This window comes from Xenopus laevis, chromosome 5L (genome assembly GCF_017654675.1).
Source record: "Xenopus laevis strain J_2021 chromosome 5L, Xenopus_laevis_v10.1, whole genome shotgun sequence".
Taxonomy (NCBI): domain Eukaryota; kingdom Metazoa; phylum Chordata; class Amphibia; order Anura; family Pipidae; genus Xenopus; species Xenopus laevis.
The window spans coordinates 39,303,729-39,323,354 of NC_054379.1; the positions used below are offsets into that span (position 1 = coordinate 39,303,729).

Consider the following 19,626-nt stretch of genomic DNA (forward strand, 5'->3'; position numbering starts at 1 on the left):
TACTTGTATGTAGAAGATTTTGCTGTGAACAGACAACATGCGGTCAAGGAGCTCTCCATGCAGGTGAAACAAGCGATCCTTAAGCTGCAAAAACAGAAAAAACCCATCTGAGCAATTGCTACAATATTAGGAGTGGCAAAATCTACAGTTTGGTACATCCAGAGAAAGAAAAAAATCACTGGTGAACTCAGCAACGCAGAAAGACCTGGACGTCCACAGAAGACAACAGTGGTGGATGATCTCTGAATCATTTCCATGGTGAAGAGAAACCCCTTAACAACAGCCAAACAAGTAAACAACACTCTCCAGGAGGTAGGTATATCGATATCCAAGTCTACCATAAAGAGAAGACTGCATGAAAGTAAACACAGAGGGTGCACTGCAAGGTACAAGCCACTCATAGGCCTCAAGAATAGAAATGCTAGATTGGACTTTGAAAAAAAAAAAAACATCTAAAAAAGCCAGCACAGTTCTGGAAAAACATTCTTTGGACAGATGAAACCAAGATCAACCTCAACCAGAATGATGGCAAGAAAAAAGTATGGAGAAGGTGTGGAACAGCTCATGATCCAAAGCATACCACATCTCTATAAAACATGGCGGAGGCAGTGTAATGGCTTGGGTGTGCATGGCTGCCAGTGGCACTGGTACACTAATGTTTATCCAACTAAATGCAGTCAAATTGATTGGGAGGCTTTTCATAATATAGATGGACAATGACCCAAAACATACAGCCAAAGCAACCCATGAGTTTATTAAAGCAAAAAAGTGGAATATTATTGAATGGCCAAGTCAGTCACCTGATCTGAACCCAATTGAGCATGTATTTCACTTGTTGAAGACTAAACTTCAGACAGAAAGGCCCACAAACAAACATCAACTGAAAGCCGCTGCAGTATAGACCTGGCAGAGCATTAAAAAGGAGGAAACCCAGAATCTGGTGATGTCCATGAGTTCAAGACTTCAGTCATTGCCAGCAAAGGGTTTTCAACCAAGTATTAGAAATGAACATTTTATTTTCAGTTTTTTAATTTCTCCAATTGCTTTTGAGCACCTGAAATGAAGTGATTGTGTTGAAAAAAGCTTTAGTTCCTCACATTTTTATGCAATCTTTTTGTTCAACCCACTGAATTAAAGTCTGAGTTGTTTCATTGTGGTAATGTACAGAACCAAAATTAGAAAAAAGTTGTCTCTGTCCAAAGATTACTGGGCCTAACGGTAAGAAGCTCAAAGTCCAACTCTGTGCGGGTTGGACATGATTTGTAGCAGAGAGGTGCACTTAAAGCAGGACCTGCAGAACAAGACTGTCACGTCAAACCAGTCCCAAACTACTCTAGGCAAACAGTTACAGACAAACTGTTCAAATTGGGCCACACAATTTCCAAACAGTGTCCTAAACAGAAATGTGCTGTATAAACTGTCTAGAGATTGTCAATCTTTGTTATTCAATCATTTATGTAAGAATATGCAGTTTTTGTTCATTTTTAAAGCCCATATCAATATCAACGTTGCAACCCAAAAACAGTTTTAGAACAGTTATGTCCCTCTTATTAGTTACCGGTTTTTATTACATGAAAAAATTTCACTTTATTAAAAAGGATCATGGGGGCTGTTATTGGGGTCTCAACCATAGGTTGAGTATACTTGCTCAGGTGCTGCAATATGAAATCTTACATGGACCCGATGAGTATGATTGTCTGTAGGAAATTTCCAGGGAGTGACAGCCATCAATTAAAAGGCAGCCTGTCTTAGACTTAAAGGGATTCTGTCATGATTTTTATGATGTATTTTTTATTTCTAAATTACACTGTTTATACTGCAAATACTTCACTTTACAATTTAAAACTTCATTCCTGAACCAGCAAGTGTATTTTTTTTTTAGTTATAATATTGGTGTGTAGGCAGCCATCTCAGGTCATTTTGCCTGGTCATGTGCTTTCAGAAAGAGGCAGCACTTTAGGATGGAACTGCTTTCTGACAGGCTGTTGTTTCTCCTACACAATGTAACTGAATGTGTCGCAGTGGGACCTGGATTTTACTATTGAATGATGTTCTTAGATCTACTAGGCAGCTGTTATCTTGTGTTAGGGAGCTGCTATCTGTTTACCCTCCCATTGTTCTGTTGTTAGGCTGCTGGGGGGGGGAAGAGTGGGGGGTGATATCACTCCAACTTGCAGTACAGCAGTAAAGAGTGACTGAAGTTTATCCATACCTCCCAACATTTTTGAAGTAAAAAGAGGGACAAAAATTTTTTTCCACATGTAGTGCAGCAATTTTTTGACCACACCCTTTCTGTGACCACACCCCCTAATTACCGTGTTTGTTTTACAAAATTTGGCAGGTTATGAAAGTTTGAAAATATTTCTCCTTACCTAAACTGTGTTTTTGTGTCTCAAAATTGTTACAAAGTATCTTATTTGCACCTGTTAGCTGTTCTGGGCTCTCTGCTAAAAGCCAATTAAGTGAGAAACTTTGTTTCTTTTTCTGGCTGTTCAGTGCAGAGAAAAGAGGGACTTTCCCGTACAAATGAGGAACTGCGGGTTGAGCTGTCAAAAGAGGGACTGTCCCTCCGAAAAAGGGACAGTTGGGAGGTGTGGTTTATCAGAGCACAAGTCACATGACTGGAGGAAGCTGGGAAACTGACAATATGTCTAGCCCCATGTCAGATTTCAAAATTAAATATTTGAGAAATTAATTTCAGTGCAGAATTCTACAGGAGCAGCACTATTAACTGATGCATTTTGAAAAAAACATTTTTTCCCGTAACCGTATCCCTTTAAGAAGATCATACACAGGTTGAATAAAGCAGATGATTGTATCATATATGTATTGCTTCTGGTGCACTAACAATTTGTAGTCCATAAAATTCTGTTTATATGAAATCATAATATACATAGAAGGCAGTCTCACACATGAAACATTTATTTGGTGCACAAAACAATCAAAGACTTATACAAAGTTAAAAAAAAAAAAGAACTATACCAAAAGGACAGAGGTACCTCAGTGCTCGTGATGAAAATTATGCCACTGTTAGATATAAGGGCATTTTTCTTATCCCTTTTGCTCCGGTAATGGCAGCGTTAACAAGGAAATTGCCTTCTTGAAATCACCTTGTTGCCATTCTGTCATGTCACTGGAATGTAGACTGACAGCTCTGCACTGAGACATTTGAATATGGGATAAAAAAAAGATTAAGGAGGCTGCTAAGGGAAGTTAAAAGTAAACTGCTGTTTTATTTTCAGATTGAGAACTTGCATGTATATTTACTAAGAAAAAAAATAAACAAATATATGTCCTTGCCCTACTTATGAATGTCAAGTAAGGTTACTGTCAGGACTAAAGCATCAATGCATTCGAAACCAAGTCATACCAAAAATGGCTGAAAAATGCAACCTTTACCTGGATACTTGCTGATGGAGAAAACACCACTTGTAAGGAGTATTGACACCTCAACAGAACTGGAGAGAGTTTGATATACGCAACCCAAGTTTTTGTTGCTCCTTGATCCCTTGTTATGTTCCAAAAAAATAAAGTGTACTAAAAATAGCTTTAAAACTCTCCAAGCCTATGGGGCAAATTTACTAAAGGGAGAAGTGACTAACGCAGGTGAAAATTTGCCAGCGTGGCGTCATTTCGGTACTTCGCCGATTTACAAACGGTCGCAGGCATAACTTCGCTAGCGAATGAGATAGACTCTAGTAGTACTTCGCTCCCTAACGCCTGGCGAATTTGCACTCTGGCGAATGGATGTAACTCTGCAAATTCACTAAGATGCGGATTTTACTGAACGTTACCTCTTGCGTCAGACTTGCCCTTCGCCACCTCAGACCAGGGCGAAGTGCAATATAGTAGATAGGAGTTCCTAAAAAAATTGTTGAAAATTTTTCCAAGTCCTGAAAAACGCTAGCGTCTTTTCCTTTTTCAGGGTGATAGGCTGAAAAATAGCGTAAAACTTTTTTAGGGTAACCAGCTTCCCCCCTTCATTTCCTAACATACGGCACATAAACTATACACTGGGCTCATGTGTAGGGCAATAGAACAACTTTATTTTATTTTATTAAGGTTCCCTGGGCTTGTGTAATGTATTTGCTGCAACATATACGTCCATTGAACTTTAACTTCCCGCCGTATGCAAATTAGCCAAGGCTAGCACAACTTCACTTCACTTGGAGCAGGAACGCTAGCAAAACTTTGCCAGCGTTCTGCGCCCTGGACGCAACTTCAGATTTTAGTGAATTAGCGTCCTGGCAAATCTACGCCTGGCGACGTGTTGCGATGTGAGCGAAGCCGTCGATGGCAAATTTTCGGAGGTTAGTGAATTTGCCCCTATGACTCTTTAACTAAGTCAATAACTAAAAACATGCAGTGTTCACCTTATTATGTTTTTTTTAAGTGAAGAGGTGTCATGGCCCCCTTCTTGTTGATATAAACAAGGAGCTATTCTATTGTGTTTGGCAATAAGTCCATTTAAATTTTGCCATTTACAGTGGGATTCTCCTCAGTGATGGGCCTAAGAAGGCAGACCAAGGCATAGGCAATATAATTATCATTTTACATTTACAGTCTAGTAAACATATCCCCGGCATTTTCCACACTGTTGAAAAGTGAGATCTAAGTCATTCGGGTATAATATGGATTTACCTGACTTGGATCAGAATCTTCTCTGTAAATGATCACTGCTTCCATTCATGAAACATTATGGCGGTGTGATATATTATCCCTTTGGGACTCTGGGATCAGTCCAGTGGTTACAAAGGATTAAAAATCCATAAAAGACTGAAAGAAAATATGCTATTGTTTCCAACAGAAAATAATTGCCAGGGGCCCTTGATTTTCGGAAGCTCATTGTGTCGTGAGACATGCTGTGAGAGTGTGCCAAGTAAATGTGCCGTAACACGCAGAAAGTCTGTGATCTTTACAACCATGTTGTGTCTGAAAGCAGGTGCTGAGAATTTAATTTTGGCTATAGAAACAGTGGAATACCTTTGTTCAGTTGGTCGATTTTCAAAACTTAAAATAAATGTTGTTTGACAACAAAAAAAAAATTGTCAAAAATATGCCAAGTCCCAGAAAAGCACATCAAAAATCTGCCATTCGGAGCTGTTTCCTGATGCACATGATGAACATTGACGGTTTCTTGTCAACTATTGTTAGACTTGAAAAATGCCCTTTGCTGTGGTGGGGCAGTGTGCATGTTACTACCTGCTTTATAAAAGCAAAGTATTTTTAAAGAAGGGTTTTTCCCACAATGAAAAAGTACCTTAGAGAGGTGCAGCTTTAGATCTACGCTGACCCATCACCAAACTAGGTGAAGCTGGTAATGCTTTTCTACTACATGTATATTTTTTCATATCCTCATACCTACATTTCTAGTTGCAGTTGCAGTTACAGCTATGCTTGTAAGAGCCAGATGCACCAATACATGCAACAGTTGTATAGAATGCAGAACACTGAGCTACCAGTATCTAGGTTGTTAGCCAGAGAAGTCTTGGTGACATTGACCAGGACATAAGCATTGATGGTATGAGGGCTTACCTCTTAATACGACCCTGACCCATCCCCAGCATGCCAAAAACAATGCTTCTTCTTCATCTGGCTTGAGCCTGCTCTTATGATTGCTGCATTAGAATAGTTTTTGCTTCATTCGTGTGGGGCAAATCTGACAGCATTCTAATTGTTTGCTTTAGAAACCAAAGATACTTACAAGTTGGATGTAGCTCTGGCACTAGGGAGAACTCTAACCACATGGGCCAGCTAATGTTGTCTGATCTATATTTTGTAGATCAGTGTAGAATAAAGCATTTGAGTCTGTCATCAATGAATTTCACCTTCTTTTGATCTTTTTTTCCTCTTTATGAACAACCTTTATCAAAAAGCAATTTGCAGTAAGACATAGGGGTAAATTTACTAAGCAGCGAAAATTAGCCAGCTTCGCAGCCATCGCAACACTTCGCCAGGCGTAAATTTGCTGGGAGAACGCTAATTTACTATGATGCAAAGTTTTGTCCTGCCCGACGGACGCTGGCGAATTACACTAGCATTACTTCAGCAATGCAAGCAAATCAAAGTGAAGAATCGCTAGCATTCTGCCTAGCGCAACTTCGCTAGAGGTCTTGCGCTCAGGCTAATTTGCATATGACTGGAAATTTAAAGTTAAATGGACCTCTTTATGTTACATGCTGCATCTAATACATTACATTTACACTGATAACTGCACATGCCAAGGGAACCCTAATAAAGTCAATTGAGTTGTTATAATGCCCTACACAACAGCCCTGGGTAAAATAATGTTCCCATGTGTTATAAAATGCATGGGGGAAACCGGTTACACAAAAACAATTTTTAAACACCTGTCACCTATCACCTTGAATAAAGGAAAAGATGCCAGCGTCTTTTGGACTTAGAAGTTTTTCCACTCAAAATATATGATGTAAGTAACTGAAGATTGATGAAGTTCTATACATTCTATTGCACTTCGCCTGGTCTGAGCTGGCGAAGGCAAGTCTGGCGAAGAGGTAACGTTCAGTAAAAGTGAATTTGCAGAGTAACGTTCATTAGCCAGAGTGAAAAGTCGCCTGGCGTTAGAGCATACCTCCCAACTGTCCCGTTTTGAGCGGGACAGTCCCACTTTTTGACAGCTCAACCCGCTGTCACGGATTTATGCTGATAAATCCCGAGTTTCTCTTTAATCTGCTAAACTGAACAACAAGAAACAGATACAAAGTTTCTAACTTAATTGGGTCTTGGCAGACAGCCCAGAATACATACTTTTGTGACAGTTTGATAAGATAAGAACGAAGACTGATAGCTTAAAGGGCAAATCACCTTCATTTGCAAAACTGTAATAACATATAAAAACCACAGAAATGTGTCAAACTTTCATAACCTGACAAATTATGTAAAATGAACATAATAATTAGCCTCACCACGCGCGCCAAGTTTTTTTGTCCCTCTTTCTGTTTCCTAAATGTTGGGAGGTATGGTTAGAGTGCGAATCACCTCTAGCGTCTATCTCCTTGTGAAGCTAGTGAAGTGATGCCTGCGCCCATTAGTAAATCTGTGAAGTCCATGAAAAGATGACAAAGGAAATCACTTTGAAATATTCAAATTATGTGATTAAAATGGAATCTATGGGACATGGTCAGCCTGTAATTGGGAGCTTTCTGGATAACAGGTTTCCAGATAATGGATCCCATACCTGTATTAATAAAACTGACATGTCGTTGGTGGTGCTATTGGCAGAAAGCCATGTCAGGAATTCAATTGAAGAGATCGGATGAAGTAACTGTATTAACCACTATCCATATTTTCTCGTTTAACATGCCAGACAGAGCGGGTTTCACATAAAGTCGAGTTCCACAGAGCTTATTGTGCCTCTTTGCATCATATTTAAAGAGGTGGTTCACCTTTAAGTTAACTTTTAGTATGCTATAGAAAAGCTAACTCTAAGCAACTTTTCAATTGGCCATCATTTTTTTTATAGTTTTTGCATAATTTGCCTTTTTCTTCTGACTCTTTTCATCTTTCTGTCACTGACCCCATCTAAAAACATATATTACTCATCTTTCTATTCAGACCCTCTCCTATTCATATCCCTATATCTTATTATTCAAATCAATGCATGGTTGCTTTGGTTATTTGAACCATAGTAACCAGATTGCTGAAATTGCAAACTGGAGAGCTGCTGAATAAAAAGCTAAATAACTCTAAAACCACAAATAATGAAAAACAAAAACCAATTGCACATTTTCTCAGAATATCATTCTCTACATCATACTATAAATTAATTTATAGGTGAACAACCCTTTTAAGTTATATTCATAGCTAATTTTCCCAGGAGGAGCCTGGGGACAAAATGTGACTGGTTGTACAGACAGTATATCAGCTCCCATTTCTATGAATAAATATAAAATATCCCCAAATTGAGCCTCTCTGGCCAATATATTTATTGAACAATTATTAAACATAATTTACACTTTGCTTATATATTCCTGTTGCTAGCATCTGGATCCCAAAACTAGGTTTATTATAAGGCCATTATTAAAAATCTGTATTTTATCCAGCTGTGTCGGCTCTAATAATAAAAGTGCTTGTCTAAAGACATTCCAAACCCACTGGCCTTATTCATATGCAATGAATGGTAATAAAGCCCACGCTATATTTATATGAGGAAGCATATGGAAATTGGTTAAGCACATGAATAAACTATCAGGAATAAATTGGAATTTAAATAGCATTCTACATTTCCACAAACATTAATTATGGTCGAGTTGTAATTTTGGGGTGGCTGTTATTCTGCTGTTACTCTATTCAGCATACAGGTGTCTCTTCTGCAATGCAAGTCTAAAATGAATGAAGGAAAAGATTTTTTTTAGAAGCATTATGCACCACTTTGCCATAATTTAACGGAAATCTAGAGGAGCTGAACGAGCTTACTTTTTCATCTGTGAAGGAAATTTGGCCTAGGTATTGTGGGATTTACCTAGGAATTCCATAGATTCCATAGTCCATATAAAAGGGGAGGGCTCAAATAGTTATTCCTCTTTGGACTCCACCTTAAGAAGGGAATGTGAAGAAGGGCACTGAGGTGCATAAAGGCCTTCATAAAGGAGGAAAAGCCTAGAATCCTAAGCCAACACCTTACTGAAAGTCAGGGAGAGGGACCCTGTGAATGAAGATTTAGTTAGTCCAGTGCCTACAATAACATATTCTGGGAGTGCACGATGGACAGAATACTAGGGAAGAGCAGTTCTTTGCTCCAATGAGAATGTACAGATTGGGGTTAGTGATGACACCTGGCATTTGTAGGGTCTAGAGAACAGACGGACCCAGGCAAGAACTTTTGTCCATGTGATGCTTCCACTGAGAGGATCCGGTACTGTGATTTGGTTCTCTTGAATGTGAAGCTAAACCCCAGAAATCAGTTTTTAGGTAACTAATCTGCCTGTCATATTACAAAGGAAGTACCATATTTATTTCTGTTTGTTCTTCAGTTAATCTACTGGGTGTTACTAGGTGTTTCTGCCATGATGCAAGGTGAAATTTAATCAGGGTGGCAAAAAGTTGAATGTCCAATGCTTTCTGGCAGGCTGTTGTTTTTCCATCTCAATGTAACTGAATGTGTCTCAGTGGGACATGGGTTTTTACTATCGAGTGTTGTTCTTAGATCTACCAGGCAGCTGTTATGTTGTGTTAGGGAGCTCTTATCTGGTTACCTTCCCATTGTTCTTTTGTTTGGCTGCTGGGGGGGAAAAGGGAGGGGGTGATATCACTCCAACTTGCTGTACAGCAGTAAAGAGTGATTGAAGTTTATCAGAGCACAAGTCACATGACTTGGGGCAGCTGGGAAATTGACAATATGTCTAGCCCCATGTCAAATTTCAAAATTTAATTTCAAAAAATCTGTTTGCTCTTTTGAGAAATGGATTTCAGCGCAGAATTCTGCTGGAGCAGCACTATTAACTGATTCCTTTTGAAAAAATGTTTTTTCTTATGACAGTATCCCTTTAAATTTGTCTCTTCTAGTACAGAAATTGTAATTGTGCCCCCAACCTTCCGAAGCATGAGTGGGGTAGGGGGTAGGGTTGCCACTTGGCCGGTAAAAACGATGGTTGATCCCAATGTTATCGATAGGGAAAAAAAAAATATATATAGGGATATTTTCCAGAAAATGTGGCAACCCTAATAGGGGGATGACTACTGTTCTGGTTAAGATCCATTGGAGCCCCAGTGATTGCAGTGTTTATACTGCCAGATTTTAAAGAGCGAGCATTCGTAATTACATTGTACATTAGAATAGGTTCTTCATATAGACGTCGCTTATGTTTGGCAGGTACATGGTTTTTACCTTGATAGTAGTGTTGGAGGGTCAGGGCCCGGAAGCTGTAGGACCTTTGTGTTTGGGCTGGTTTAGCGCTTTTCCAGTGGGTTACGGGTGGGTGGCTTGGCCCCACCCTGCCCACAACACCAGTTCCCTTCCTTTTCCCAACATTCTGATGGGAGGGGTGGTTTGAATGCATTTATATAAGTAAGGACACCGGGTCCAGTGGATTTCAGGTTGGGTGGCTTTAGGGTCTGAAATACTTGACTGGCACAAAGCAGTCCAAAAACTTTTTTCCCTTTAACCACTTTTCTATGCATAAGGTTGGAGTTAGGAAAAGAGATGAGGGTGGGGTTCAGCTATGGAGTTAATTTATACATAAAGGATGTTGAGCCTGTACCTCTTAAGCTGTTCAGCTATCCCACTGAACTATAGTTTTCAGCATCCCAACAATAGCTGAAGGAAACTGTTATTTATCAGCAGCTGTAGCGCCACAGTTTGAACATCTCGAATGTATGTAATGCAGATATTATATTATGGGGATAGTTGTCCTTTAAAGAGATTGTTCAGGATTTTCAACACATATTATAAAGATGGTGTATATTTAAGGGACTGTCCCAGACAGGCTCTGTGTTTAATGGAATAGATATATAATTCTTTTTCACTGTCACTTTGCACCCTCACCCCTACCACATTTCTATATGAGAGTTGATTATTTTATTGGCTTTTCTCCCAGGAAAATATTCTGTTCAGTAGCAGGAAGGTTGTCTGCCAGGGCTCTTCCTCTTATCAGATGGTTTTGTAGTAGCCTAATACATGCAGTATTTGGTCACCAAATCTGGCTTATTTTGTGTTTAGCTTGGCATAAACTGACTGCTTTTCACAAAAGAACTTTTTTTAAAGAGCTCTTTGTGACCCATTATCTTGTTACATAGGATTGTGGCCCTGGCTTTGTGGTTTGAAATGATTAGCTAGAGATGTCCATCCAGTTATCTCCAGACATCTGGGGTTTGTATTTCCACACAATGGTCCCTCTCCATGTTTCAAATGAGTCGTGGGTGTGTCCTAACAGTTCCTGCCAGAAGCACAGTAGAAGCGGGATAGCCAATCACAGCACTGCATTCACACAAGCAAAAACAGTATCCTATCCAGTCAGCCTAGCTGCTGATTGGTTCCTTTCCTACAGTGCTGTGTGTGGAGTGCAGCCAGCTCCCCCACAAAGCCTGGGAAAGGAGGCATCAGGAAATGGAACATATAGGGTGGAGTGTTTGCTGGCATTTTCAATAATTCAGGCCAAAACACAACTTTTTAAAGCACATTCCTCCTGTATTATAAAGAGTATAATGCACTAGCACTTTCTTGTCTCCTTTAAGTATAATTTACTACATATTCCGAAAGTTCTGGCCTCTCTTCTATACTTATTCCATTCTTTCCTAAATGTAATGCGTTCCTCCTCTTTTTTTCATGAAACCATATCTCTTTCATTGAAGAATGAGATTTAACCGACTGCCCATTTATTTTAACAATAGCACCTGTAATCCAAAAAAATAGGTTCTCTGAACTAAATTTATTAGGCCATAGTAAAATAAGCCATAAGCTCAGGGCCCACATGGCGTAGGTTCCAGGTGCAGCTTTAGTTGTGTGCTAACAAAGGTGCTGAATGTCATTACAATTACTCATAGCAACCAATCAGCAATTTGCTTAGGTCAAAGATATCAGATATCAGAATAAGAAACAGCTTCTCAGACACAGTATATACTAGGTGAGTTTTGTTCCTGTACCTTATACTCGGTTTAAAAATAAATTTACGGAAAAACATTTACCAGCCCACAGGTGGTCTAAAACCGTCATTGGTCTATGTGAATTTTCTTTTTCTAGGAAGAAGGAAATAACCAAGTAAAAAGAACAATAGGCCAAGCACTGCACAGGAAACACCCATCTCCGTCTTCAGACCTTCAGTCTTCTAATTTTGTTCTTTCGGTTTCACAGGATATACCAGAACCAAAGCACAAATCTTGTAAGATTCACTGGGGGGGGATGTCAATATGTTAATAACCTTGGACCCAAGGCCAGTGCTCCATTTCACTGAAAAATATACCGTTCCGGGATATTTTCTAGGACAGTGCAGCATCTGTCTGCTATCATTGATCAGTTTCCCAATGGTTTCTTGTGACTGACACATGTGTTATATAGGGAATTTAGACATATTGCTATTCTGTGCAAGTTTCAATCTTGGACCACTGAAATAAATACATGGGAACTATAGTGTGCATGCATGGTGCAAGCGGGGCTCCAAATTTTGGACCTCTTGGGTAATGGCACATCTGATTAGTAACTGTGAGTTACAGCATCTTCCTGGTGGATTTCAACCCGAAAATGGTTTTTTTTACATTTCTCCACTAAAATTCTCCCCTTGTTTTTCTGTGTTTTTTTACACCAGTAGAGAAAACACTGTGTGTGCCATTACCCTTAAGGTGGCCATACACGCACAGATATTATCATATGTAACTTTGCTTTGTACGATATTTAGGGTGCATATGGTAGGAGATAAGGTGACTGATATTGGCAAAAGACTTGGATGACGGCCGTCTCGCCAATTGGACATGACAGAAAATTTTGATCGTCTGCATTTGAAGGAGCCCAGACATCCAATTTTACTGCTGAATCATAAAATTCTACTGTTTCTACCTGTATATCTGAAGATTCAGCTCTTAATGTTTGAAATGAAAACAAACAATCTTGAAATGTCATAATTGTTATGTGTAGTGTAGTGATGTGTGGGCTGACTCGAGGCCCACGGCTTCGGGCCGACCCCTGGACAAAATACACGGGCGGGTGCGGGTCGAGCTCTACTCCTGCTCTCCCCGCCCGTGACCTAGTAATGCCGGCTTCCGGCTCTGGAATTTATTGACTTCTGCCCGCCCCGTTTGTGACGGCACTGCGGGGCGGGCGCGGGTCTATAAATAAAGGAGGGTCGGGTGCGGGTAGGGATCGGGCGGGTTAGGGTCGAGAAATTCTCGACCCGCACATCACCAGTTTAGTGCCTTTGCACAAGCATCTGGCTCCTATAGTGTGCAGGAGCAGAGTTTAAAGGACACCCTGGGCTTAGATTGTCATAGACAGTTTGGATGTACAAGGCTCTGTTGCAGCCACAGTATTGACCTGAAGTTTTGCTTAAAGGGATTCTGTCATGTATTTTTCATTTCTAAATTACAATGTGTACACTGCAAACAATTCACTCTACCATGTACAATTTAATTTACTAACCCAACAAATGTACTTTCTTTAGTTGTAATATTGCTGTGTAGGCAGCCATCTCAGGTCATTTTGCCTGGTCATGTGCTTTCAGAAAAATTCAGTGCTGCATCATGGGACTGCTTTCTGAAAGGCTATTGTTTCTTATACTCAATGTAACTTAAGGAGTCACAGTGGGACATGGATTTTTACAATTGAGTGCTGTTCTTATATCTACCAGGCAGCTGTTATCTAGTGCCTGGGAGCTATCTGGTTACCTTCCCATTGTTCTGCTGATGGGCTGCTGGGGGGGGGGAAGAAGGGTGTGATATCACTCCAACTATCACTCCAGTGACTGAAGTTTACCAGAGCATGACTGGGGGCAGCTGGGAAACTAACAATATGTCTAATCCCATGTCAGATTTCAAAATTAAATCCATTTGCTCTTTTGAAAAACCACCTTCAGTGCAGAAGTCTGTTATATATATATAATATATATTATAATATTAACTAATGTGTTTTGATCATGTTTTCCTATGACAGTATCCCTTTAACATCTGGAGGGATTGTGATTTTCTATACATAAGATGGAAAGAAATGTATTTTGTGTTTGGCTGATAATGTGCAGTATGTGCAGTATGTGCTCTGCCCCCCTAAAAGCCCTCGCTCTTCCTGCTGCCTTCTCTTAAGGGAAGTTCATGGAAGGCAGATAAAACAAAACAAAGCAAAAAAAAAAAAAAGATTGACAATCATTTCATAGAGAAGTGACTAAACCTGCCTGGAGTTTGCAAACACGCCTCTTCAACTGACAAACGTCACTGTGCTTTCTCCTTTCCAGCTTATTGAAACCCTTGTCTCAGAGATCGGAGAACTGAAACAAGAGATGGTACAGACTGAATTCTGTGTCAGAGATGAAGAGGACCCCGCAGATCGCCTAAGGTGATTACATGGGATTTTTTTTCTCGAGCTGGGAGCATAGAATTTACATTTATTACTGCAGTTGCTGGGACACTGGATCAATGTGTTGATCAGAAACGAGGCAGTAGCCTTGGTGAGGTCTTATGTTAATACTTGCTTGTACTATTTGTAACGGGGAATATTGACATTACTTTCTAGCTGCTGTTAACAGTAGCTACACTTATTGTAACTTGTAGGAAGGACTTGGCCCATTTCCAAGAGTAACTTTTTGTGGCTGTGATATATATTTACACCTTACAGCATGCAGTTGTGATATTTTTACAACAACACACCCGTCAGTGGCCTTTAGACTGCTGTGTTGTTTTACATGCACAAAACACCACTTGCAAGGCTACAAATTGCCTACCATTGGAAATCATGTGGCAATACCATCAGAGACAATTATGATTCTAGTGGGAACGATTTGGATATTTTGGTTCCATGTGGATTGACTCCTATCTCACAGAAGAGATATACAGATGGGCAGGTGTGTGGTAGGAGCAGTAAAGGCAAGTACAGGTTAGTGACACAAATGGCTTCTGCTGTGCCAGTGGAGATGGATTTTGCCAACAGTTATGGGACACTTTTACACATAAACTGAGCTAATAAACATCTGCTGCTATATGTCTGTGAAGATTCTAATTCATCCAGGTCATGATATGTCTATGGTAGTAAATCAAATCAACTGGGGAAAAAATACAGCAAGTCCACTTGATTTGACTTACTACTAATACTATGGATAAATGTCTGCTGCTCTGACCCTATTATCAGGGATCAGTAAACCTCTGTCATATTGGGCTGAGCAAGATGGCCAAGGAGAGGAAGCAGTTTGTATGCTAATAATGTGCCAACTATAGTGTCCACGCTTTTCCACATATTAAAAGAAACAAACCAGTTCATTTCCTTTATTACGTTTTTAGAATTGCACTTCTCATTTGGCATTTAGATTATAAAGTTTAACAGTTCAGAATTCCGGTCAGTTCAATAGAAGTGCCGCTTAAACCTTTTTTTATTGTCATTTTGTTTCTTTTATTAATGAGATTACAATGTTGACAGATACAGTGACACTCTTTGCTGCAGTATCAATTATACTAATAATTGCTTATATAATATTATATAATTTATTTATTTTTTACCTATGGTACCCCTGCCTGCTCTGATCTTTCCAGGAAATTGTTCTTACTGTGTATTGTCATATTATTTTTCTTTTTAAAAGAAAATAAATTATGCAAATTTCACTAAAATTGTACGTAACTTGACTTCCATCTTTTTTTCTAAAGGAAAAAAGTTTTGACTGCAACAGTGGATATTTACTGGCAATGCTTGCTTCTGTCAGGGTAAATTACTGAGTTGCTGCTCTTCATTGCTGAGCTTAGGCCAACTTTAGACATTGACTGTATGAGCAATAGATTGCAACATCATATTTTGTGCTACAGTCTAGATCAGTGATCTGAGGCTCTCCAGCTACTGTTTGTTGCTTTTGTCATGTTGGAGTTTGTAGCTTTGCAATAACATGCCCGGGTTGCAGATCACATTTTTTAACACCACTGAGCAGTGATGTTGGGCATTTAGCTGCTGACTTTCAATTTTCTTGCCCCAAGCAGTTTCAACCCCACTACCGAGTTGTTTACTACTCACCAGAGGTGGGAGCATAGTATACTGGCATAAAAGGCTTTTTTTCACATATTTACGGTATATTACATTGATAACTTGAGGTCGCAAAATTGAAGCTTTAAAATGATTATTTACCATTGTGTGAGTTGCTTCTAAAATATTTCTAAAAGTATCTGTCCAGAGTAGTCATGTGCGGGTCGAATTTTCCTCAACCTACCCCCCTCCCAACCCGAAAGAGTTCCCCGCTCAGGTCCCTTTATTTATAGACCCGCGCCCGACCTACCCCGCGTTGATGTCACAAAAAGGAGCTGGGCAGGAGCGAGTTTATAAATTGACCGGCCAGAAGCTGGCAACATTAGGATGCGGGCAAGGAAGAGCGGAAGCAAGCTTTCAACCCAACCACAAAGCAACCCAAAAATGTTTGCGGTAGCCAGCTTGAACCCGCTTGACCTGTGGGTTTCAGGCCGGCCCGCACATCACTAGTCCAGAGGGCTCATTTATGTGTACTTGGGTACTTGGGTGAAAGGGTGGTCTTTGCACTTTCGTATAGTTGTGCTTAGCTCCACTTAGTCCTTCCTGCCTCCCATTCAGAATTGAGTATTTTTGGAGAACCCTGGAGTTACAGCTACCTCCAAACCAGGTGGCAGCGCCAGAATTCTCACAGCACCCTGCATCAATTACTGCAGTGCAATTGTCTCGATAGAATAGGGTGCATGTGTCAAGGCTGCCATTACCCTTAAACAAAACTTGTTTGGCTATACATTGTCATACAGTAGAACCCCCATTTTATGTTTTTCAGGGGACCAGAATAAAGATGGTATAAAATCCAGTAAAATGTATTATGCATAATATATAGGTGGGACCACAAAACAACAATGTAAAATGAGGGAAGAAAGAATCAGGGGATGTAAAATAGGGGTTCTACTGTATACAATATTTACACTGTCCAACTACATGAGTCACTCCTGATATTGGTTTATCCTGCACTCACTTTTATCTGATTTATATAGAATTCTAGTATTTTCTTAAACACTTCTATAGGGACTCCGGTTTACCTGCAATGTCATTTTCTAATGGAAATTGCAGTCATATGTAAAAACAATCTGTCCCACTGGTCCTGAAAGAGGATGTGGATTTTCCATTTCATATACCTTGTTTTCCATGTGCTTGATTTGACATAAAGTCTTGTTCTGTGATTATGTCCATTGTAAATCCAGTTCTAGAATAAACGCATACATTCAACTCTAATAAAATAAAAAAAGTACTTCATGTTTGAGGCAGGTTTATTATTTTGGAAACAGAATTTGCATTTTAAAGTAGAAGGAAAGCTATTGCCAATAGATTAGCCACAATAGTGCAAGCTATAACACTATATTTATTCTGCAGAATGCTTTATGATACCTGAGGAACCACTATAGTACTTCTTTCTGTTTGTTTAGGATAGCAGCTGCCATATTAGCATGCTGTGACATCACTTCCTGCCTGAGTCTCTCCCTGCTCACTCATAGCTCTGGGCTCAGATTACAGCAGGGAGGGGAGGAGGGAGGGGGAGAGGGAGAGAGGATCAAACTGAGCATGCTCAAGCCCTAGCCCTGGAGGTTTATGCTGAAAACAGGAAGTTTGATACAGAAGCCCATGTGTACACAATATAAGGAAAGAAATGTGGTGTTTCTTTTGACAGAGGACTCGGAGCCGAATTACTACTGAGTGTTTACTGGAGTATTTATATAAACCTTTCTCATAAAGCTGTTGCCTTTTATTTGTGGCTTTTTATAAAGAACCAAGTACAAAGCACTTTCATAATTCATAATGCTCATAATAAAAGGAAGAGAAGGAGAAGACAAGTGGATTAACACTGTCCCAATAAGACGTAAACTTTATTAATACCCAACAGTACAAATCACTTAGTTTTGTCTCCTATAACTATAATTATGTTGTCCAAAAGGTGTAGACATTTCCCAGCATGCAGTGAGGTATAGATACCATGCATTAGTGCCATATGCAACACAAACATGTGTTGGACACAGGGAAGGCTTATGTTTTTGAAACATGAATGTGATTTTTGGCACGATTTTCCTTTGAATAAATTTGCCCTGTAGCCTGCATTCATTTTTATTCCATTGTTTGCTATTTTATAGCAACTTACAGTTGTTGGATAATATCTGGCAAATATTTCTTTGTTTTTGCTGTGTAAATCCGGCCCTGCATAGACGCAAAGATCCAATTGTTCGAATCTTTGAATGATCGGACTTCCTCATCTCCCGACCTGCCACTTACCTTCAGTTTAAATAAAGTAGTAAAAGAACAGATCAGCCGATGTTCTGCCCTGACAGCAATCGTACGAAAGTTAATGTCCGACAAAAGAGATATTATCAGTAGCCGACAGAAATCTTTTAACCTGGCCGAGACCGATCTCCATGGGACAAAAAATGTCGGGACTCTCCGCACACGGTCCGAAAATCATACGAATTGAGGATTTTTACAGTCGGATCTTTGCGTCTATAGCCATCTTTAGTTTCCTAATTTGCAGAAGACTGATCAAAGCTAAAAGCTAATTGGTTGCTTTGAGTCACTGTGCTGGTGCAAATTAGCACCTGTGTCAGTAACAAAAGGTGGCCATACATGGGCCGATAAAAGATGCCGACAGACCGAGTCGGCAGCTTATTGGCCCGTGTATGGGGCCCTCCGACAGGCTTCCCCGAACGATATCTGGCCTAAAAGTCGGCCAAATGTCGATCGGACGGGACTAAAAATCCCATTGGATCGTGGCCACATCTGTTCTTTTATGCGGTCCTGCGGTCCGAACGCCTGTTAACCATCGTTAGGATCCGATCGTTGTGCCCTAGGGCCCACGATCGGATCAGCCCGATATTGCCTCAAGGTGGGAATATTGGGGAGAGATCTGCTTGTTTGGCGACATTGCCAAATCAGTGGATCTCTCCTTAAGTCCTCATTTTTAAGAAACCACTTTACTCCTGATTACCACCATATTTGTATAAAAAGACAAAGTAGTTTTATCATAAAAAGTACGCATATAGAATGCTGTGTGAGTCCAGCATTTCCTTTGTATTATTCCCATTAACAGGTGATGTCACCCTTTAACTCATATGATTTACTTGAAGATGAAGGCGTATTTTTTCTATTTATTGTCACGGCAGCAGAAAGCAGAGTACACATAAACCTATATTAACTCTTTGGCAGTGTTCCTGGCAGAAAGGTTTATAAAACACCTCAACTCAATACGCTGTACTTGTATATGCCTTGTGGCTGCTATTCATGACACATTTCACCATAAGTCAGACACTGCTGAAACATTATTAATGACTGTTGAAAGATCAACAGAGCAAAGTATTTGCACTTCTCTAATTTTTCTGTTTTCGTCGTCTGCGCAGGGTTTAGCCCTAAAATCCGCCTTTTTTTGTGGTTTTGGGCAAAAACTCAAAAATATGAGCAATTCAGGTAAAAGAGCCCAAAAATTCAAGCGATTCGGGTTTTAGCTCAACTTGATCCGATTAAATCAAGTTTTTTAAAATAAATAAGCTAAAATCAGGCATGGCAGTTTGGTTGTGTTTTTTTTTATACAATATGAGATAAATTTGGATTTTAGTAAATGACCTCCTTGTCTTATAGAAAGGCCTATTCTTAGCAACTTTTCAGTTGGTCATTTTTTATTTGGTTTTGTTATTTAATGATTTGCTTTTTTCTTCTGACTCTTTCCAGCTTTCAAATGGGGGTCACTGGCCGCAGAAATCAAAAACTGTTACTCTGTGAGGCTGCAATTTCATTGTTATTGTTACTTTTTAGTACTTATTTTTCTATCTAGGCACTTCTCTGTTTATATTCCTGTATCTCTCTTTAAGTTGGACCCTAGCAACTAGAAAGCTGCTGTAATTTCAAACTAGCAAGTTGCTGAACAAAAAGCTCAATCATTTTAAAAAACTACAAATAATAAATAATGAAGACCAATTACAAATTGTCTCAGAATATCACCCTCTATATAA

General features: G+C 39.6%; 1 protein-coding gene across 4 annotated transcripts in view; it reads left to right on the top strand.

Moving 5' to 3' along the window:
- rin2.L (Ras and Rab interactor 2 L homeolog) overlaps window positions 1-19,626 on the top strand; it is a 117,298-nt gene that overhangs the window by 47,887 nt on the left and 49,785 nt on the right. For all 4 annotated transcript variants that reach the window (XM_018262901.2, XM_018262903.2, XM_041562668.1 and 1 more), the window contains one exon: window positions 13,893-13,993. In XM_018262901.2, coding sequence (XP_018118390.1) covers window positions 13,893-13,993 — 101 coding nt within the window. The remainder of the gene's footprint in view (window positions 1-13,892; window positions 13,994-19,626) is intronic.